At 37.5% G+C, this 23,736-nt stretch overlaps 1 protein-coding gene across 1 annotated transcript in view; it reads left to right on the top strand.

Annotated features, from left to right (window-relative positions):
* The first annotated feature begins 17,197 nt into the window (after window positions 1–17,197).
* TFEC (transcription factor EC) overlaps window positions 17,198–23,736 on the top strand; it is an 86,388-nt gene continuing 79,849 nt past the window's right edge. The window contains exon 1 of the mRNA XM_058022869.1: window positions 17,198–17,398. Coding sequence (XP_057878852.1) covers window positions 17,198–17,398 — 201 coding nt within the window. The remainder of the gene's footprint in view (window positions 17,399–23,736) is intronic.

Below are 23,736 nucleotides of genomic sequence, written 5' to 3'. Positions count from 1 at the left end.
TTGAACAGTAAAAAAATGTTTTCTCTTACATTTAATTGGAATCTCCTATATTTTGATTTCTGCCCACCCTCTCTGTGGGAACTACTGAGAAGTCTGGCTCTGTATTTTTACTCCCTGTCATCAGGGATCTAGACTAGGCTGATTAGTCCCAGCCCTTTCAGCCTCTTCACCTAGCTCGTCATCTTCATGGTCTCCTGCCTTGCTGCCTTCAGTAAGTTTGTGTGTGTCTGTTTTACCCCATATCTTCCTTCTTGCCCATTTTTGAGGTTGACATTTGCTTTCTTCTAGGAAAGATGATCAAGAAAGGCTTCACAAATTACATGCTACTAAGTCACATGCACCTATGTGCTTTAAAAGTTCCCTAGTCTGATCCTCCTCCAACAAGCAGCAAATCTTGTTGCTCCAGAAAAATGCCATTACAAGGGTTGCCAGAGTGTGATGGGGAAACCAGTCTCATGGTGTGCAGGCCATTTTAGAGATGTATTCAAAAAACAGACTTTTTTGGCCAGAATTCACTTTAATGTAGGCCATATTATTTATTTCAGCTTTAGTTTTAAAAAACAAACAGAAATACCTCTTGACAAAATTAAGTCCAATGGCATTTCTTTTATGAATAATGTAAGCCAATTCAAAGAAAAATATATAAGATATATCCTCTAATAAAACATTCATATAATTGTAGTAGGAGTCATATTATAATATGAAATTGTCTCCTGAGGAACATGCTAGAAGAAGCTTAACTTCATTCTGAATAGTAGTGAACAAAACATTGTTCTTTCTGTAAAATACTGGACAATATGTATCAGCAAGAATGTACTGATCCATACATGCACACAGGATGCATACAACTAACTAGGGAATTTGTGAATATAGCTCTGTCTACTTATTTGGACTTCTGAAAAATTTAATTGTTATTTGCATGTCTGTTCCTCTTACAATGCACGGTAGAAAGATTTTGTGTAAACTTCAGATTATTTGGATTTGAAAAATTTACACCAAGGGTAATGCAAGATTTGGCTGAGAACTGCTTTTGTTTGGTTTTTTTTTGTTTTGTTAATGGGCCCTTTTGAGAAACTCCCTGCTTCCCAAGAAATCATAAAAAAATTCCAAAAATGATCTTTTAGACAAGACCATCATCTCTTCCGAGCATGAATGTAGAATACACAGCAGCAACCAGGAATGGTTAGCTGGCTGTGGCTTCATTTTCTCCAGATGATTGAATGGCTCATACTTCAGGAATCCAGTACAATATTAAATAAGTGAAATACATGTTCATCCTCAGTTCTTCCACATTCTTCTGCAGGTGAATAGCCATGATTGGGATCTATAGACAAAGGGAATGCTGCTTTGGTTATTACAGTCTTTACTGTCACTCCCAGAGGCTGTGACTACAAGGCTTAGTTGTTTGGACCACAAAGTTCTGGAATCAGGTAGTCAGGATGGGAGAGCAAGAATGGTGATTTACGGCAGCCTTTCCTCAGGGGGGTGGATCTCTTTCCAGATGCCAGCTTGCAGTGCCCAGTGCAGTCCCTGTGTGCAGGGGATCTGCTCAGGCATGGGGGGCCCCTGTGGACATGTGCCCATGCAGGACACAGGAGTGCAGGGGAAAGTTCTGGGCAAGGATTTCCCCCATTTTGCAGCTATACCTGGGCTTATGAGTCAGAACACTGAGCTTTTCTCCCATTAAAAGGCAAGATTTAGTATTTTCTCTCCAAGTGGTTGATGTCCTCTCTCCTCACTAAAAATCCCGAGAGGCTAAAAGCCTGTCTTCTTCACTTGAGCCAAAATCAAAGGAAGTAGAATGAGGGTCTCTGTGAGTTTAGATGGGTTTGGATTTACAAAAGGCATACTTTGTACACCAAGTATACATTACTGATTAAAATGTACTGATTGAAAAGGAAATACAAGTAATAATGCCATAAGCTTTTATTCAGAAGCTGTCTGAAAAAAACAACATTTGGTTGTAATGCAAATATACCAACACATGCAGCCTTTCTTTGCAGGTATGTATTAAAAACTATTGCCCTTAGACACTCTAACAATTTGCATATACAGATTCCACTATGTAGAGCAAAAATGACTTGCATAATGAATTGCACATGCACAAAAAAGAAGGTGTGCAAAATAAACACATCAACTGCCTGAATACTAATTACCTATATGCAAAATCTGGAGACACTCAATATGCAGAACCAATCAGTTATCACAGTGAACACCTATAACTAATTTCCTCCAGGAAGAAAATTTTCCATTAGCTTTAGTGAATTTATACCCATTATAGAAAGGTTGTAGCTAAATAAATATTATTTTAGTTTAATTGGATTAAAAATTAGAAATGCAAATTCTGGTGCACCATGTCTCTGAGTCCTTGTCTCCCTTTTTATGGTAATACCCTTCTAATGGTTTAAGCCTATGAAGAAAAAACACTGAAGATTTTAACTAGCAGCTTTGCAGGGGGGCAGAAAGGAGCAAAGAAGATTTAGTGGTGAAAAGAGCAAATAAATAGGTGCTCCAAGATTAAAAAGAGGGTAGAAGTGCATGCTGAGCTGTTGAAAGACCTCTCTGTGTTTAAAGAAAAATATTGTTTGGTTCTTTCACCAGTGCATGATCAAAATAAGAGGTACAAATTAGTTCATGGCTGCTGAAGCTACAAAACATCATGCAGAGAGCTGTCTTTGGGAACGTTTTAATGAGGAGAAGAGGTCATCAGACTGTGACATTGCTTTTCAGAATTCTTCAAGAACAACACAGACTTCCTGTTCCAAATGTGGTAAAGAATAAAACAACCTTAGTAGTAATCGTACAACTTTTGAACCGTGTTCCTTGGAAATACTGTACCGTGCTCATTTTGTAGCTTTAGTTAGCTATCTCAAAGGAACTCTTCCATATTTTCCATGTGCTCTTATTTCAAAAGTACAGTGAAATGATAGAGCTTCAACAAGGATTATATTTATAAAATAAAGTTTTATTCAGTCTTCTAAAGAGATTTTAATGTTTTCATTGCTCTAGGTGAAATGGTACACTGTGGCTCTGTTCATTAACATTTAGCATCAGTGCAAAAATCAAGGATTACCACATACAGTTTGAAAGGACATCCAAAATGACTTTGAAATTAAATTCACTACAATCTTAGTTTTGCAGCATTTTAAACATGATTTTAAAATGTATAAGATAAGTTAATGGCATTCCAGGTCAAATATTCCCAGGCCAATAATAAGTTCCACATAGAATGTCATTATTTAAATTTCAGGCATACTGTATATGCTGACTAGGATTGAAGAAGTCCATTGTAAATGTAATAAATAAGATGTGTACTACCATGCATTTCTTGTAGAAGAAGCTTTCTTAAGGATATTTATATTTAGAAAAACTATTAGCAAAGAGAAGATAGTGGTAAATCAGATAATTTTTCTAAGTTATGGGTATCTCACAATTGGAATGGCATCAGGATTGCCAATAATTATTGAAAAAAGGAAATAACTAGCAATTGACAAGAGTTTTTACTCCTGATAAATGATGAATTAGAAGAATGTGAAAGAAATAGAATTAAAATAATGATTTCTAACCTTCTTTTACAAAGGTTTCTAACAGCAAGAAAGAATACAAATATATGTAAAATAAGGTTCATGAATCAGGTACTGTAGTTAATAATTTGGCTAAAAATTGACTTATCTATTAATTAAAACAGAAAAAGCTATAAAACAGGCATTTCTATTTTTAGAATGATTGAAATAAATTTTCATTTGGAAAAGCATCAGCAACAATGGTATAAAACTGGTGTAGATGGTATTGCATGTGGCATGGAAATTTTATTTTCATCCTTTTGTTGCATATTATTTAAAATTATAGTCCCTATGGCAAGAGAGTTAAGGATAACATAAACCATACTGAACAACACTTGTCTTTTCTTTTTCCATTAAATAAAGGGGTAAAACAAATTTGGTAGCTGTCTTCTGTAGTCAGAAAAAAAATCTATCATAGTGGTTTCTTTCAGCTTTTCCCAGAGCACTAGTAAATGTCCACCACATGAAGTATGTCACTTCTAACCTGAAGATTGAAAGTCTAAAAAACCCCCATATATCTATTTGTTAACAAACATGTGTTGTCATTCAAAAATATATTTTAGTAATAAATATTTATTTTTATGCTGATAGTCTTACAGCTCAAAACCTTAATTATTGCCTGCTCATTGCACTCTGCAACATCCTCACATGAGTCTGTTTACTTAAGCATTGATTTTATATTCTGTGGTATTTTTTCCTTGTCTTTTATGTGAGGTACTAAATAGGCAGCTGGAAATATTTCAGTGGTCTGTTTCATATCTAAAAAAGTCCTGATGCAAATTTTTCCCACAAAGGCTAAGGAGTTTGTTGGTTTTCAGTTTAAACCTTTAATCCTGTTTGAATGGATTGATGTCTTTTTCCTTGATTTACCAGATTCTTCTGTCACTGATTAGGCCCTGGGAGTTTGGGCTAATCTGAGTTTCTCCTCTTTTTGTATGGTCATTCTAGTGCCCATTATTCTTGTCTTTTTTTTTTCCCCTTTCCAAGAATACCACTGTATTCTATTGAATAACCATTGCTCATTGAAAGAAGATGTCTTAGATAGCCAATTAGCTGTTCTGCATAGAGACTTTAACCAGCATGGTAGCAGTATTTGTTACAGGACTGTAAGCAAAGCATTGAAAAATAAATGTTTAAAAAGAGAGGGGAGGGAAAGGAGATTCTGAATTTCTGAATTCTGCTTTCAATTATCCCAAACTACATCTAGAGCAATAATGACAAGTGCAAGTTTTACAGATCAACATGATAGGAGAAAAGACTCTTTGATTCAGTGAATAAGCTGTGATGCAGAAATCCTGCAGCAGTTTGACTAGTAAGTATGCTTTTATAATTAGAGTATCAATGATTCTCTGACTAAAGCAAAAGTGTTATAGAATTCTTTGACAGCAAATGTGGGCAGCTCTTGGAAACTTTCATATAACTGTCATAAAACAGGACTACTGAATGTTCCCAAACTGAATGCCATCAAATGCTGTTATTAACTGCAATGACTGCAACAGATATCTAGTGTCTTCTTGTGACATAAAAATGTAAGTTTTGAAAAAACCCCCAGAATTTAGAGAGAGTTGTAAAATTAAGGGGTATAATCTAGGAAAATATATATCTCTGACATTTCTGTATGTATCTTTTTTTTCTATAATCAGAGCTTAAACTACCAATCCTCTGTTAATATGGTGTGTCAGTAAAGAAAACAAGCAAAACCCACAACAACATACAAAACAAGTATTTGAATTTTTTTGTTTACATAAAGTGATGTTCTTCATTAAATGGCAAATATATATCTTCAAAATGGAATGATCCATAAACTAAAATATCTGCAAAATTATAAAAGCATCATGGTATATGTGTATAACATTATGTGACATTAGTTGAGTATTTATTTGTAGTTCTATTAGTGACTATTAATAAGATTATGGCTTTCATGCATGTATTTTATTACTTTAATCAAAAGTTTGAACTGTAGTTTGATTTGAGCATTTTCAAAAATATTTTATTTGCTTACATAAACATATTGTTTAAAAGTTTTAGTAATATTTAGTAAAATTCATATATTTATGTAACTCTTCTGAATATTTTTCAAACATCAGTTATACAGAAAAAGAATTGATTTTTCTATCAAAATTATTTTTGCAAATTTATTTCATATAGTTTTGGTTCTCAGTGTGAACTTTTTTAGTAAACAAAAGTCTGCAATATTTTTGAAGTGGACCTATGTGCTATTTTGGGCAAGGTACTACAGCAGATCTTGAAAAAGAGAGGTCAATCCTTATAAAACAGAAAAGGTTCCTCAGGACTTTTCTATTTTAGAACATGGGGTTTTAACACAGAATTTTCTATTAAGAAGCTACTCTGAATGTCTGCTGGTACTGAAGGAAATGTCTGTTGGTACTGAGATAGCTGCACCCACCTTTTAATATTGCTGGGTTAAACACAGTACCTCTTGTTGGTTTTTCCCTTAAAGTGTTAATTCAGTGAAAACAGAGCATTCTAGTGAGCTCCACCTGATGGGTCCTTGGCAGGAAGATGTAAATATCCAGGTATCACTGTGCGCTGCATTACTGCACTGTGCATGCCTTGTGTTCTTGTCAGGACCTGAGAAAGTTGTTTAATGAGTGTGAGGCATACAGAGGGACAGTCTAGGTGCTGTACACTGCTGTGGAAATATCGAAATAAAACAATTAGCTGATTATGTAATAGCATACCACTGTTGCCATAGGGAGCTGGGAGACATTTTACATTGCTGAGTCATTGTTTGAATGACAAAAACCCCAACATTGGGTTTCATTGCAGTCCCCACACATCCCATGGTGCTTTTAGCAGGATGAGGAATGCTGAACTATACCCTAACTGAACTCCTGATGAATTTGTTAGGTTCAGCACATCCATGGGAGTGAGAAACCCATAACCTATTGCACAGTTCTGCTTTTATCTTTAAAGAGCTGTCATGTGTCACAGGTTGCAACCTTCTTAGAAGGAAATTCTTTGTACTTAAATGAGAAAGGCCATTTATAAATGTGTTTACATGAAAAACACATTAGTATGGGTATCTTGAGACAGTTGAACAGGGGGGATCCTAAGTCATAGGATTCTGAAAAAGGTAGCAGCTGTAATTAACATACAATAATCCCCAAGAACTCAGTAACTGATATTTCTTGAAGCAGTGTTTTATATATATATATATATATATATATATATTATAACCCGGGTGTTTATTTGTATGACAACAGTGAATATGTAATCAATCACTTAATTAGGTCCAAGGCTTCTAAAGTGGCAAGCCAGGGGCACTGATCTCTGGTTCTGTCAGCAGAGAATGGTTGGGATGTTATTTAGTCTTCCCTTGAGAGTAATTCTTCTCGTCCTCAGGGCCCTCTGTGCATTCCTTCCATGCAGTGCAGCCCTGCAGGTTCATGCTCAAAGACTGAAAGGTGAAAGAGGAGAGGAGAAAATCTTTCAGAAATTTCCCAGAAGCAATCTAATAGACAGTCACAGTGTAGTGAGGCAAGGGCAGCACGTTGCTTGGAGGAGCCCTGATATGTGAAGGTAAATGGCCTTATCATTGAGATCCAGTAATTTAGGAGGCCAAACTCCCATTTTGTGGCAGTCATGAGAAAAGAAACTGTATCCCAGAAGAAGAACAAGAAGGGAGCAGTCTGAGTAAAAAGTGTTGGCCTGTTATCCCTGCAAGTCCAGCACAGAAAAATATTACTCAGGGAGAATAAGTGAGAAGAGAAAGATCCAGAGGGAAGGCAAATACTGAGAGAAAAAGGAATGCACAAGATTCTCATAACTGGTGTTATTAACCTTATGCTGCCAATTTCTTACTCAAATTGGTAGCTAAAATGTAGTAACTATGCATCTGTGGTGGCATTTATTAAAGCCTAATCAAGGAGATTTAAAATCCTAATCTTAGGACTCAGGATTCATTTAAATATTATTACAATGTGGAGGCAGAAGCTTTGATGCTTTTCTCTAGCACTTTGGGATTCAGTTCATGATTGCTGATGAGTTGAGAGAAGTTCCACCATGCATGTATCATATCAAGTACCCAGTCTGAGAAGTCAAGTGACGTTTGCCTACATTTCTTTCCAATCTACTGCAAGATACTTTTCCAACTCATATTAGAAAAAAGGTTACAGACACTTTTCTGTTTCTCTTTCTCTCAGACTTGCAGACACATATTATAGTTTTAAAACTGGAATGTTTGCTTTGCATGTAAACCCTTGTTTTGAATATGAGTGATAAGAAATTATGTGTGGAGTCCATGGTCCCTAAGTCCTTTCAGCTCCATGGAGATAGGCATTTCTATTCATATTCCAGGAGTCTTCTGGAGCTGAGAAGGAAAAAACAAACCCTGTGAAACAGGGAGAAGGCAAAACTATCAGGTTTTTCTTCCTTTAAAGCAGCTTTCTCTAGTTAAAAAATGATAATTTATAATCTTGCCCAGGTTAAATAGTTTTTGCAGATATTGTAGCTATCTAGTGAGGAAGCTGCACAACTGCATATATAATTTTACAACATCATAGATTGAAAGAGAATTATGAGAGATCAATTGTCCTGAGAAGTGAGCTTTGAACGTTCTCTTTCCTGGACCCAGCCCCAGGCAAATTTTTGTGAGCAGGTTTCTGTATAAGAAGCACATCTGAGAGTAAAGTTTTGGACAAAATACACCAGGCCAACATTAAAACCTCTTCCAGTTTTCTATTGGAAAAACTATTGAGCTACCATGAGGTAAAAATGGTACTTTACCTTTGCCCAGCAGGACACTGAGGATCAGAAAAGTCTTATGTATGTAAAACATAATAGTGATGATGGAGATCATGATGATGATAATAAACATCATCTTTATATCATAATATTAGATTCAATAGTTGTAGATTACATATAATTTCTTGGGATTAATTAAAATATAGCAACAAGCCTCTTGTATTGCTTTAAGCATTGCTGCAGCATATATTTGCAGAGACTGAGAAAAAAATTTTGCACAGCTGATCTTTTGCCAGCTGAAGGTCACAAAAGAAATATCAAAGAGATGCTTCATCTTCATTTCCAGGACTCCCCTTGGTACAGGGACAGGGAGATGGAGAAGAACACAAAAGTAGGAAAGTCTCCTATTGAAAAGTTGAGAAATATCAGTAACTTAAAACTGGCCAGCAGGTATTCACATTCTCTGTGAACACTTGTGTGTTCAGACTGTTTGTGGAGGGAATTTTGTGCTCTTCATCTGATTTAATATGTAGCAACTGTGCTTCTGGTAACAGGTCTGCTGCACACATTGTTACAGACTGCTCAGAGAAAATGTAAGGCTGGCGGGATTATGCCTTGCTCTCAATTTGTGTGGGTGGCTGCTGCAAGGCTAGCTCAAGGTGTAGATCATGAAGACCTGGTATTTTTTTCCCATAGAAAGGTCACAGTTAATGTGTTAGAGTGCAAGCCTCCTTGGGACATCATGCCATAACTATTCATGGCATTGGCAGCTTTTTTCAGCTTATATACCCATTTATCAAATGTGTTACTTTCTCTTCGCTTTCTCTTTAAATGCTTAAAAGTTTAATACATGGAGGAAAAATACAACCAGATGTATTCTTCTGATATGCAGCCAATAACAAGTAGTGTGATTGTACATACAACGGAGAGATTTTTTTAGTGTTATGTGCTTTTTTTTAAATATATCACTCCCTCAAATTTTATGAATACAATAGTGTCTCATACATTCTGTCTTTCAAAAATAAAAGCTTTTGGCTCTTCTGATACCAAAAAACCCCTAATAGTTAAGAAGCTTAAACACAAACAATGATTTTTTAAAAATTATTTCATGAAATAGCATGCTTTTTGTACATTATTGAACTCAATGGGTTGATAACACTGTTTTAGATATACTTTGCATAAGGAGAGACTGTCAAACATATCTGATCTGAATTTGCATTCCACACAGGATAGAGTGTATTTTCATTAGAGGGTCCATGGAAATTGAATTTGTTCTTCTTTCATCTGGAAGACAAACATTCTATCAAAGATTGTGGAGAACATTGCTTTGCATTGCCTAGGAGGTAGTAGGGCTCTTACTGGAGAGACACCAAAGGGCTGCAGAAAGCCCAGTTTGGAGGAGGAAGCAGCCTGAGGTGGGTGCTGAAGTTTCTGGGTGGAAGTGGAAAGGAGCATACCACAGTCGTGCCTATTGAGATGCCTCTGTGCTGGTGCCACTGTACACCCAGTGTGCCTGCAGGCTGTCAGCAAAGTGGTGTGCCTTGTGAGGTGAGCTCTTCTTTAGTCCATGTACAGTCCCAGGCATTTGATGTAAACTAATCCTGCTGCTTCTTTTGGACAGGAACTTCACAATGTGGTGGCACAAATGTGGGGTGACAGAGAGGCTACCTCTTCCATCTGTCTGGGGTGGACAGGATTCTTGTGTCTTCACAGTAGAAAGTGTACCAATCAAAGGATTTTGTGTTTATTTCTTTACATTGGTGATGAAAAGTATTGATTTCTGTTCTGGAGGTACGCAGTTCTTCAAGTACGTATCCTTATAGGCTGTACTATAAAAGTTCATAATTTTATCTTTTTCGAACCCAATTAGTTGTATTGATTAGTGGGTCATCTAAATGGAACAAAACAACCCCACCCAAACTGCAAAGTTACATTGTTCATTTTGACTCCAGATTGCTGATGAAATTTGTTTTCCTCATCCATCCATTAGGAGCCCCTTCCCCAGTGCCAAACCACCCAGCACAGTGGGATCACCTGCTCCCAGAAGCCCTCACACGGAACGGTTGCCATTGTGCTGGTAATTATTACATCTGGTTTGGGCTCTGTGAGCTGGAAACCTAAATCTCAGCACATAAACAAAGCTGAAAAGTAACTTTTCAAATCAAGCTACGCATTTTGTGTCAATATCCAGACTGATGATTTATGGCAAATGCATTATTTTTAAAGAGATGCCTGCACATAGTATTCATAGTCCCTAATGTTTTCATTAAGAAAATTGACAGTATTAATCAGCATTTGAACATACTAATTGGCCATGTGCTGTTCTAATTTCCACTTTGAGCGCTGCAAGGCAAGGTATTGCAGTCATGAACTGTGGATTGTTGCTAATCTGTAGGATACCAGGGAGTAATTAATCAAATTATTACAAAATTATGCAGATATACTATTGATTAAAAAAATAGAGAAAATAGAATTTTTTTAGAAAAGAAAATAAAGACAATTTAGTTTGTTTTTCAGGATGAGAAATTGATTGGTCTTTGACTCGAAAAACAGAAAATACTGCCTTTTTTGGTAGTCTGGTGAATGGATTAATATTAAGGACTCTGGGACAAATACTGTAAAGAACATCTTCCAAACTGGAAAATGCTGTCACAGCTGAGGGCATGTAGAGCTGATAATTCAAAGTTCTCTGTTAATTGTATTATAGTCTCTGATGTCTGTTATTGTGTTAAAATATTAATTTAATGAATTATTGGGTTTTTATATCTTGTGTTCTTGAGTCTGCCTTTGATTCTGAAGGCAGGAAGATGCACTGAAGAGGAATTTTCAAACCCCCTTGCTAACTGAAGAGCACATGCCCTTCCAAAAGGCCATGGGACTTCTGTTACATAAACACTCTCAGAATTACACCACAAGGATATATTAGCTAATAAAATTAAATTGTACATTGATGGTGGCTCTGATGCATTTTAGTTTAGGTACAAAATATGCTTGTGCTTACATGAGTGTGCATGCACACATTCAAAAAAACACAGCCAAAAGTTAGAACCAACAGTGTCAATACAATACAAGTGGGTATAGGCTATTTTTCATTAAGATAATGGTAAAAAGGTGACAATATCTAGTTGTTATACATTGGAAAAAAGAAAAGGTAGGTGTTACCTTAAAAAAGACTTGTTATTTTATCCTATGTGCTCCTTTCCATGTTCTCTCCCTGGAGACGCTGTTCTCTGTTTCCTCATACGAATGCAATAATGACCTCAGATGAAGCTAACAGCAAATCACAGGGCTTTCTCTTCAGCTTCAGAAAGAGGCAAAATAGGGTGGCCACACGCACAGACAGCCCCATTTCTGAGTGTCATTGCTGGAGATTTACTGATGCTGCCCTTTATGTCTCTTCACACTTGTGCACTAGGCCGGACACGTCTGCGGGGTGACACACAATGTTCATGGGGGTGTAAGCAGTAATGTTTAGCTGTCCCATTCACATGCTGTAAGCCTGACACCCAACACAGCTGAACACATTTCTGACCTAGAGTGGAGGTGGGAACCCTCAGGGAACCCCAGGGATGGTGCTCAGAGTCTGTGTTCCCAACAGACCCAGGCCACAACAGATCTTCACAACCCGTGGCTGCTATCGTGTGTAAACACCTCCTGCTTTCATTACAACAAACCCAAATTGTCACCAGAGTCACCAGGCTTTTCCTGAATATCCTCAAATGAAATTGCTTTCTTTGGTTCTGGGTTATTTCTCAAACATCATTTTCTAATATTATTAAATGGCAAAGAAAAATTGGAGATAGCGCAGCTAGGCATCAATGAAACTATTGGTAGGAGATTTTATTCAAAAATTTGTTCCTATGAGAATGGTAATCAGGAAAAAAAGTTTGTGCATGAAATCCTGCTACTCCCTTACCTTTGAGACTTGCATTTTCAAAAAGCTGATGGTAGCAGACTGCACATTTTCTTTGCTGCTACTCCAGCCTGATCCCTCTTCATTTTGCTTTTCAATGTCTTAAAATTTAGTTTTCTGTGCAGTCATTCACACTGAACCCTGAAAAGAAGATACTTATGTATTTATAACAATAAAAGAGAAAGAATTTCTTGACTTTTATGGACTTCTGATATTTTATTAGCCAGTCTACATTCACCCTCACCCTTACTGGTCTCCCTGTGGTAGCTCTAGCTCTGCTGATCTTGTAGACAAATGATGGAAACATCTGACTTAGAGCCTTTTAGAATCAAAGAAGATTGAGAGGGAAAAGACCTGCTAGGTCATTTTGTCCATCCCCTGCCAATACAGGATCATGACCTACTGTACAATAACTTCACTAATGTCTTGCCAAGTCTCAATTTAAACAAATCAAGTCGTGGGGATTATATTACTTTTTTTTTCCTTGGGAAAAATATATCCCTGTTTTTCCATATTTTCTATAAAGAATTGTTGGGATATTCTACTTCATATTCTTAATATCACCATAATTACAAGAATAACTTATTTTCCTCTTGTAATACTTGTTTCTTTCTTGGCATTTTCAACATATATTTAAAATATATGTATGTTATATATTTCATTAGGTATATTATATATTTTATTATATATAATATACATGTTAAAAGCACATGTATATGTTAGAATTATATATGTTCATATACATGTTAAAAGTATTTCTCATGTAATTACTTTCAGCTTTCTTCATAGGTCAGATCATAAGTCCCTTATTAATACTTGCTGTTTAATTTAATTTCCTTCCACTTTATTAATCTTTCTGCTGCTCAAAGTGTAGGCTGCTCAAAAAGGTATGCATTGCTCATTAGATTATTCTAGGTGTGATTCTTAGGTGTTAGTGTTCTACAGCAGGGCTTTTGTCTGAGTCATAATGTGATGCATCAGTATTTGTATTTTTTCCAAATCTCCAAATTTCTGACCAGTACTCATTCCTGTTTTTATTGCACCAATATACCTTTTCCATATTGCTGAAAATCTGTTTTAGTGAACTATCTTTCCAATTCTCAAGAAAGCCAACTTGCCCATCATTTTCATCACTTAGTATTTGAACTTATCCTATTTATTTCCTTGTGCCCTTTGAAGAGTGTAATGCTTCTTTTCTTTTTCAGAGTTTCTGAATCTTATATTTTACTGGAATGAAAATAAAAAAAAAATTAAAAAGCAGCTAGACTTTGCATTACATAAAGTATATCCAATTTTTAAACATCAACCTATTTTTCCAGGAGTGGCAAGGGCTAAACTGCCACCAACATAAATACATGTTTCTTGGTTGCCATTGCTACAGATTGGAGTTAAGACTATAATGGATTATATCTGAATATTTACAAGCCCATACGTTTTTACCTTTCACTTGAACCTAACCTTCATGAAAAATTCTTATGATACTTTTTGCTTTGAAATAATTTGTATGTTGCTTTAATTTTAACAAAACTTTCATTTTTTTTTTGTTTCCAATGGAATTCTTTGAATTGATGGCCTGACTAGAAAATTTTGAAAGCCCAAAACTATAAAGAATAAAAGAAAAAGATATTGCATGATTTTTAAAAAAAATTCCTGGTACTACTTAATCACTTTTGAATAAAGCAAATTGTATTTGAAATTACTGTAGAAATTTATAGGATTTACTATTTACTTTGTTTGGCTACTTGTAAGATATTGTGCAGACCATGTAAGTTAGGTTGGATTTCAGTTTCAAAATATTATTTTAACTTTTTTTCTATTTTTAAATTGCAAAATTACACAGATAAATGAATATTTTATAAATAGAAGAATGTTTGAAGTTTCTGTATGTACTTTATACTTAATGCTTGTATATGTAGCTGTCCTCCTCTTTCCCCAATAATGTAACTAAAAGATCGTAAGTATATATTCCTTAATAAACACATATTCCTTCACTGACAAAAGCAGCTACAGGCAAAAAGTTGGCAAGTAAAGAGTTAACAAAAAGGTCAATGAAATGTGAAGACATCTGGTCCTCAATGTGTACAAAAATAATATTTGCAGCTTTTAGATGTCTTTTATGTTTCTATTGCGCAAAAATAGATTTTTTTTTGATTGAACATTTTCAGCCTTCCATTGACTGAAATAGATGACTGCCTTAGGGCATTTTTGGAAGGGAAAACTAAAAGAAAAATGACTAAATTCCTTTGTTCAGAACTGCTGCTCTGCATATCCAGTAAATTTTTTAATACAAAGACATATCAGTCAATGGGGAGTTTAGTTTGCAAAAGGACTGCAAGATTAGGTTCTTAGTATGCAAGTGTGACCACCAAACAGGCATGATAAGACTGTGGTGACCAGGAAGGGGCAGGTGCAGCCACCTTCTCATTTTTCATATTTCAGAAATTTACAAGTATTAAATTTCTCTTCCTCTCCTCCCTGGCCCTCTCTCCTATTTTGGAGAGACTACTGAAGCAGTCTTTGCGAAACAGGAGAGAGAGCCAGGGAGGAGAGGAAGAGAAATGGTTCACACTGCAGAACAGCCGGGAAGCAATCCCAGCTGGTGCCATGGTTAAGGCAGCCTGATGCTCCAGCACAGGAGCAAGGTGACTCTCTGGGCACATGGAAAGCCTTCAGTTTTTGCTGAGCTTTGGTCTGGAGCTGACCATGCTGGCAGTACCTGTAGAGATGGTAAATAATGCAGGCACAATGGATCAAAAAGCCTGTGTATGGAAGAACTCTGTGGCTAAGGAATGACATCAGCAGTTATAGTACTTAATTTCATTTCATTTTTAATCAGCACAGATGTGTTTGCTAGACTGTTCCTCAGCTTTCCCTCTTGCTTGTATCCATTAGAAGAGGCTGCTGTGAGAAGCTGTGCTGTAGTTTTTGTGATGTGTGTAACACCACAGCCTTAACTGAAGGTGCACTGAAAGGAAAAGCCAGATCCTTGTTCTTTCTGTGGCTGTCTGGGAAGCAGCTCTGCAGAGAAGATCCTGGAGACTCTGGTGGGCTATGAGCCCATAGCACACCCCTTCAAAGAAAGAAAGTCCAACAGCCTCTCCTTGGGTGCATCAGAACCCACACTGCATGCCTGCATTAAGGGAGATCCTTTTTCTCCCAGCACTGGAGCGGCTGCAGCTGGAGCGCTGCTCCAGTTCTGAGCTGCCTAGTAGGAAAGGGACAGGGATGTACTGGAGTCAGCAAGGGGCCACAAAGATGCTGAAGGGCTGGAACTTGTGAGTTGGGAGAGGGTGAGAGAGCTCCCATTCTTCAGCCTGGAGAACAGAAGGTTCAGGATGACCTTCCTGTGTGTAAACACCTGCTGGATGGGGAGGAAAAAAGGTGGAGCTAGGGTCGTAGTGGTGGCCAATGATAAGCCAAGAGGCAATAGGAACAAACTGAAATGGGTGAAATTTCAATTCCTCATAAAAAATTATTTTTTTAGTGCATACATGATCAAACACTGGAACAGCTTGCTTGGGGAGGCTGTGTAATCTCTGTCCTTGATGATATTTGGAATTCAACACAGCCCTGAGCAACATACTGGGGCTGATCCTGCTTTGAGTGGGGCAGTTGGACTAGATGATCCCCAGAGGTCTTTCCAACCTCACCCATGAAGGGATTCTGTGGTTCATCATAATAAACTCTGCTGAGGTCATTAGAGATTTTGGAATACTTCTTCCTTCTTTTTCTTTTCACCCCCAGGGAAAATCATGTCATCAACAAACAAAAGGCTGCTCACACTGTGGTGTACCACTTCCCTTATTTTGCTTTCTGTTTATCTAACAGTGTTTTCTGTCAGGGCCTGGACCAAGGAAGATCTGATGTCTCATGCAGTTCATGTTACATGAAATGTTCACACTGCAGTGAATTAGTGATTGGGTTCAAGTCTCGTTGTGTTTCCTGGGGCAAAGGCAGTATATATCACTATAAACGTGCTTTTATTTTAAAGGGTTGGAGGTTGATCCTACAATCACTTTCTAGTGTGAGCAATTCTGATATAAGGTTTTCTTCCCCAGAGCTACTCACTTCTGAAAGGGTGACTCTTTGCAGGAACCGACCGTTGTGTTGTATGCGGCAGTTTAGAAACTGGACTGTGAAAATATTTCTTCTTCTAAACACACGATGATAATGTGGATGGTTGTTAGCAATGCAATTCCTCCAGCAAATGGGAATGGCTACTGCATACAAAATCAGTTTTTCTTTCATTATTTTTCAAGCAGTTACTTAAATATATAGATATAGTATCTGCTATAGAGCAAGTAGGAAACAGAATGGGGAAAAATGAAGATTTCTCATTTCAATTGTGGTCCTTTTTTTAACTGGCAGTTGTTCCTGTTTTCAAGTGTTTGTTTCTACTTTAATGAGGATACCAACTTTCATCCAGTGAGATGTGTGGGTCACTTTGTTAGCGCACTTGCACACACTAAGGCAACACACCAGCTGGAAATTTGGACTTTTAGCTGAATTATTTTTCCCCAGCAAATGGCTTTCCTTTTGACATATTTTAATGTACTTGCACACTGAGAGGAAGAGTGGGTGAACAGAAAACAGACTGTTTTATTAACCCAGCAGTCACCTTTGAGATTCATACGTGTCCACTTTTTTCTTGCCTTTGTACCTAATCCCAAGAGCCTGGTACCTGGCTTCCCTTGGAATAACAAAGTCAGTCACAAACCTCCAAACATGATTGTTAACTGAATGCCAACTGTTTCTTCTCATCTTTTTTTTTTCCTTTTTTTCTTTTTTTCCTTTTTTTTCCAGTACTGTGTTAGGGATTGTGTTCTTATGGGTGCCCAATAAACATAATATCAATTTGGATTTATATTGAAGTTTTGTTGTGGTTTTGATTTTTATTTTTTTTAATAGTAGATATACATTGTTGAAGAAATTAAATTGCTGCTTCTATTTTGTGTGTGTGTTTTATAGTGATTTTTTCAGCTCTGCGAATAGTAGGAAGGGAAGAAATAAAGCAATGCTGCAGGCACTTACTGGACTACAGTTTCAGCTCAGAGGAAAGCTACAGGATCAAAAGTGGCCAGACAAGCACCCTCGAGAAGAAGCCCATGCACATTATTCACAGTGTCATATGCCAGTTTCACAGTATCCTGCCTTCAATGGATTTTTTCCAATGGGAACACACTTTTCATCAGACAAAGCTCCAGCAATCTCAGAGGTACCTATACTACCAGTAGATATTTACAAAGCAGATTTCAGAATGCTGTGTTATCTGCCAAAAGCTATTCTTAATTTTAACACATTTAGCTCATTTTAGAGTGTGCCTAAATGAAATCAGGGGAGAGGTGAGGATGAAGCTGCTGGAATTACAATGTTCTAAAAAAAAATAGGGCTCAAGCAAGCAAATACCAAGGTATTAAACTAACTAAATCTTGTCCCTGTGCTGTTTCAAATCATGTCCTTTAAATCATTACTCTTTGGATCAACTGTCTAATGGTCCAGGGCTGGACCTGGACTATTACACGCTAAAGCTCAGCAAAAACATTTGCACTCTATGTTCCTCTTGGGTAGTGGAATGTCTCTGGAGTTTTCTTTCAGCACCACAATGTATTTCCAGACAGCAGACAGGCTAAGATCCAGCCAGCAGGCAGTGAGAACAGAGTCCAGCAGCTCCATGTTTGCTTCCTTGCCCCTTGTCAGAGTAGGCAGCATCTCATGACAGAGGCAGAGAGGATGCTGCAGCCTGGTAAGCCTGTGCCTGGCAGAAAAGGTTTTGGCACCAGCCATTTGGGGATACATTTTTTCATGCACTGTTGTTGAAAGCCTGGGACAGTTCTGGACTGTGCTCTGGTGCCCCATCTCCAAGGATTGGTGATGGACAAGTGGTTTGGTACAGTGGCTGTGGTGTCCAGGACAATTCTGCACAGTCTGTCTAGTCCTTGACCTTAGCAGAGAGTGTGCAGGGCTGCAGAGCTGCCTCACAGCCACATCACCTCTTGTGAGCTGTGAGCTGCTGAGTGGAGGCTACAAACCTGGCACTGGACTTAGATTAGATGATGCCACCATATTTCTTTCTATTTGAAAGTAACTGTGGTATTTTAAATACCACATGGTGGCAGCTGTTGATAAAGGCTGGTACTAGTTTGTTTTTCATTTTTAAAACTGAAGAATTGTAAATTTCAGTAAGTGGAGCAGCCAGGTTTCAGACATTTCAGACGTGTTACATCAGGAATGTTCTGATAACTTGGTATCTGATGCACTGAACCTTTCTTTCCTAGTTTGCAGTGGGACCAAAAATAAAAATATAAATAGAGATTCAAACTCTGAATCCAACAATGAATATTTTAAGCCTTTCTTTGACTGCTAATAAACTTTCTTTCCAGTTTTCACAACTCCCCTTCTTTTCTGGGCTCCCTCCACTCTCCCCTTCCTCCAGTATTCTTCACTGTAGCCTGGGGAAAAGAAGTTTTAGAAAAATAATAAAGTTTTTATTTATTCCTCACAGCTTTTCTGCCCCTGTGGGCATTTGTCTGCCTGTCTGGCTAATGTGCTGTAATGAATCTGCTCTCTGCCATACACACACATATCGTCCTATCAATCAGGGAGAGGAAACGCTGAGTATGGTGAGCACTAACAAGCACTCAGAGGGGTCAGTACACCAGTGCACTGCAGTGGCATGCTACTTTCCCTACAGGCTGCTTTAATTGGGGGAACATGAATGAGGCAGCATGTGGCTGGCACCATATTTTCTTGCCAATCTCTCTCCTTTGGCAAAGTGACCCCCTCTGCGTCACCTTTCGGGGCAAGGCTAGCCCCGCTCTGCTTCCTGCCGCCACAGGAGCCCCTCTCAACCTCGTTGGGCTCTCTGGGTTAACTGGAGCTGCTGGAGGAGCAGGTTTGCAGAGGCTAGAGGGTGATCAAAGGGTGCTGCAGAGCCTGTGAGGATAGCATTTCTCTGCAGGTTGAAAATCATGATGCAAATAGAAGTGGGAAAAGATGGAGAAAAGGGCGCTGCAGAAATTTAAAGCAAGGGGGAATAGGAGAGAGAAATGGTGAAAAAATAGGAGATAGGGAAATGGGAAGGGCTGAGAAAAAAATCTTGAGAAAACAAATTAGGGGAGAGAAAAAGATAAAGAAGTAAAAGATAAAAAGGTATGGAAAGTCACATATTACTGAAAAGCAAGGATCAAAGAAAAAAAAAGAGAAAACAAAAAATATTCCTGTACCTAAATTAGGACAGATAAGAAGGAACACCTCCAGAAGAACTCAAAGAATATCAGGAGACTGGAGGTATTTTTCATGGCAGCTTTCAGAATTTGGACAAGAAATTGTCCAAATATGTGTCCAATGCATAATCAAGTGGCAGTGTTTTAAGTTATATACCTATAGATAGGTTGACTTCTAGACCCACCCACCCTTTGTGGGGTGCCAGCACGCTGTTAAGGACCCATTGTCATTGCCTTGTAGCAAGACTTACTACTACTGAGTAAATTTTCTGCTAGAGGTTTCTCAGCAAAGTCTTTGTTGGCTGTTTGGAAGGAGAAAGGGATTTGTTGAGAAGAATGAAGAGATTACAAATCTCTGAAGGGCAATAACATGTAAAGTGAGATCTTGGGGTTAACAGTATGTAAGGATGGGGATGTGTACCTTTTGGCAAGTATGAAATTTTCTTTGCCCAGAAGTTCTTGTGCTCACAGATGTAGCAGGTTTGCTTGGCCATCAAGTGATAAAAACATCTTAAAGCAGTTTCTCATTGCCCAGAGCAAGCACTGATGGGGAATCCATTTTGTGTGAGGATTTACTGTGGAATGCCATTGAGAACGCTGTCTTTGAGATCAAGGGTTTGAGAAGTAGCAGGAAAGGGTTAGTTTGGTACTTTAAAAACAGTAGCAAAGGCCCAAGAAAGAGCTTGAAGACTGAGACCTCTCTTTGTGACACAAAATCTTGAGTCAGATTAATTTCTGTGTTGATCGAGGCCAGTTAACTGTGTTCTGCAGGAAGCCAGGTTAACCTACACAAATACCCAAGGCAGTGAAAGAGCCACCAGATTTTTCCCAGCAGTATTTTTAAGCTCTATAAAGTAAGATGCGCTGACTTTAGCAAACACTGATTGAAGATTCTGGAAAAAAATCCAGATCAAAGTAGGATGCCACTTGTAACTCAAAAAGTGACTTCTGCTCTTGAACAAATGCCTGATAAGGTGAAAGGCAATGCGTTATGAGGTATGCCATCCATCAGTCACTGGGCAAAGGTTTACACCCTGCTGCCCTTTCCTCAGGAGTGTTCCACTATATTAATGAAAGTTCACCTTAAACACTGAATTCCCTTTGAAGGGAAATTCATTTTCTTTAGGAGTGTTTTTTGTCCAATATTAGTTTTGGTGGAGATTTTATTATCTCTTATTTTCTTCAAACAATCAGTTAAAACAAACTAACAAGATAGAATCAAATGGAATAGAATAGAACATTTTAGGTTGGAAAAAACCTTAAAAACATCAAGTCCGCTGTTAACCTGACACTGCCAAGTCCAGCACTAAACCCTGCGCCTAAGTGCCACACCTACACCTTTTCTAGATACCTCCAGGAATGGTGACTGCCACCTCCCTGGGCAATCTGTTCCAGTGGTTAACAGTACTTTCTGCAAAGAAATTTGTCCTGATACACAATCTAAATCTCCCCCAGAGCAATTTGAGGCCATTTCTTCTTGGGATTCTTTATGCTGAAAACCTGTAACTTTGTCAAAGACATAAATCAGAGACTGTGATCAATTGGAAACGAGCAACATTGCAGCAAAATAATAAACCGAATTTCCATATAAAATGTGTATAAAGAAATTAATTAATTCAGTAGGACTAGGGATATTTTGTTATATATTTGGGCTGATCTGACCATTAATGGGTGCTGTGTCAATTCATACCACCGCAGTAGGAAGCTGAGGACTAACCAGAGACCAGTAAATCATTAAAGTATAAAAAAGATCTAAGTTACCTTGAAGGATTTTGGGAGTATTATCTGTTTAACTAGTGTAAAATAAAATTTAAAGGCAATCTGCAGAAAATCCCTCAACAGCTAAGAGACACCAAAGCATTGAGAACATACTCTCCAGTATACACAGCAAAGGTATGCCACAGACAGAGATTGGAAGCTGATTTCAGGTACCTGAGTAATGAGTATAAACATAAGAGTAATGTTTTACTGCATATACTGGGAAAAGCTCTGCATAACAGTCTGCCTGTTAGCCTCTTTAAAATCCTCACTTTACATTTATTTTCTCAATGAGTGGCTAGGAAGAATAATATTGTTGCAGTGGCCTAGGACACTAAGGAAGCTTGAAGATAAGCTTCTCACAAACATAACATAATAACAAACACTGTCTATAAATGGTTGTATTTCTTTAGGAAAGAATTGTTTTAGGTTGCTATTTTAATTTTAATAATTTCTCTTTTGAAACCTTTCTGCGGGCAAATTCTGTATTTAAAGATAGGACAGGTCCAATCCAGACATTGCTAGGAGGGAAGTAATGGCTTTTTAAAAGTATTCTGAAAGTCACAAATACCTTTAATGTCGTCTGCTGCCTGCCTTATATCTCCCATATAGGGAGTCTCATTTACCCAGTGTCTGCTACACTGGCATCTTTCCAGTTTCTTTTTTAGATGTGCTCTCTTGATTGCAGCAACTCCAATACTTCATACAATAATGCAAACCCTTTCTTAAGCTGGTATGTTTTTCGGTGGATTGGCACATAATTGGAAGGATTTTTGACAGATTAGGAGACACTATGAAAGGGAGAACAGAATGGCAGTTTTTTACTTCTCTCACCAAAAAATATATAATTTAAAAGCCTGAAAATGCACTCCATGTCCAAGAAGAACCATTTCAGATCCATGTACATATCCCATCTGCCTCCTTAAGCTCTCTAATACCATTATAAGGCTTTGCTTCAGGCCACAACTGCTGTATAAGTGATGCAGTAGCAGCACACAGAAACACAAGAATACTTAAACTAAAATAGATCAGATGTCTATAATGCTTAATAATCTGTTTCAGAATACCTTCACTGGGCTCTCACCTATCTCCATATTGTATTTGCATTGCCCTCCGACAAAGGAAGGCATGATGAATCTGACTCCATGTTCTCAGAAGGCTAATCTATTATTTTATGTTATTATATTAAAGAATGCTATATTTACCTATACTAAGGAGTACAGAAAGGATACTTACAGAAGGCTAAAAAGATAATAATGAAAACTCATGACTCTCTCCAGAGTCCTGACACAGTTTGACCCTGATTGGCCAATGAAGTCAAAACAATTCACACCAGAAACCAATGAAACAATCACCTGTGGGTAAACAATCTCCTAACACATTCCACATGAGCAAAACAGAGGAGAAGGAAATGAGATAATGATTTTCCTCTGAGGCTTCTCAGCTTCCCAGGAGAAAAATCCTGGGTGAAGGGAGTTTTCAGAGAACGTGAATGCCGCATCTCCAGAACAGGTACCTACATCTGAATTTGATGCCTTAGCAATTTTTGTAGCCAGTGGGGCAAATGGACCCATTTAAGATCCAATTTATCTGGCTTATCTTAAAGATGTACTTTGAAGTAAGACAGATTACACCCTCCAAGTGATATTTTCCTCCCTGTTGAATGAGAAAAATCTAGATACTTGGCTTGGATGTAGGCAACTGCATTTTGTCAAAAATACAGTCGAATACATTCCACGTCTATGTTTTTTTTTTGCTTCAGAGAAAGTATAGAATTCTCAAAATTTCTTGATTCCACTTTGAATTAGCTTATGAGATGATGCTTGAGGGTTAAAATTTAATTTTATGTTAAATTACCACAGTATAGTAATTGAAGTTGTTATGCTTAAGTCTTCCTAGACTTTGCTGAAGCAGTTTGCAGCAGCAGGGCTGGCTGTCTCTGCAGATTTTTTCATGACAGTCACTTAAAATATGTTACTTTTTACTTTTGTGCACTATAATATTTTTATTTTTTTAAAATAATGCTTACATTTATTTACATTAAGAAAATACTTAGATTTTGTATTAGTATTTCTATCATGAGAAGAAGTATATAGAATAAAGGAAAATTATGTGAAGGGGCACATAAATAAGAGGGAAAAGGGAATTGGGAAAAAGAACAAAATGCAATTTGGAAGATCTAGAAAGAGGAGGAGCAGAATGGAGACCAAAAGAGATGGGCAAGTAGGAAATAAATAGAGAGATCTGTGTAAGATCCTCAGGCTCACTCATTATTTTGTAGACTTTCATAATATATCTTCTTTTTTCCACACTTCACAGACTTCATCTTTTTAACCTTGCAGTGTCTAAAGTCCACAGTCTCTATTCTTTCTCCCATATGCCTCATAATTTTTTTTAGACATTTTTATATTTTTCTATGACTATTCTTGCACACACCTCTACACATCTGAGCACAGCTGTTAACCTACTTCTGTGTGATAATTCCTGTGGTATGGAAATCACTGATGTAACTGCGATTCCAAGAGTGTGTTCAGCAGGTCCATTGCCTTCAGCAGTTAGAGAGAGCATTAAT

This window comes from Melospiza georgiana, chromosome 4 (genome assembly GCF_028018845.1).
Source record: "Melospiza georgiana isolate bMelGeo1 chromosome 4, bMelGeo1.pri, whole genome shotgun sequence".
Taxonomy (NCBI): domain Eukaryota; kingdom Metazoa; phylum Chordata; class Aves; order Passeriformes; family Passerellidae; genus Melospiza; species Melospiza georgiana.
This window is presented reverse-complemented; position numbering and strand designations above follow the sequence as displayed.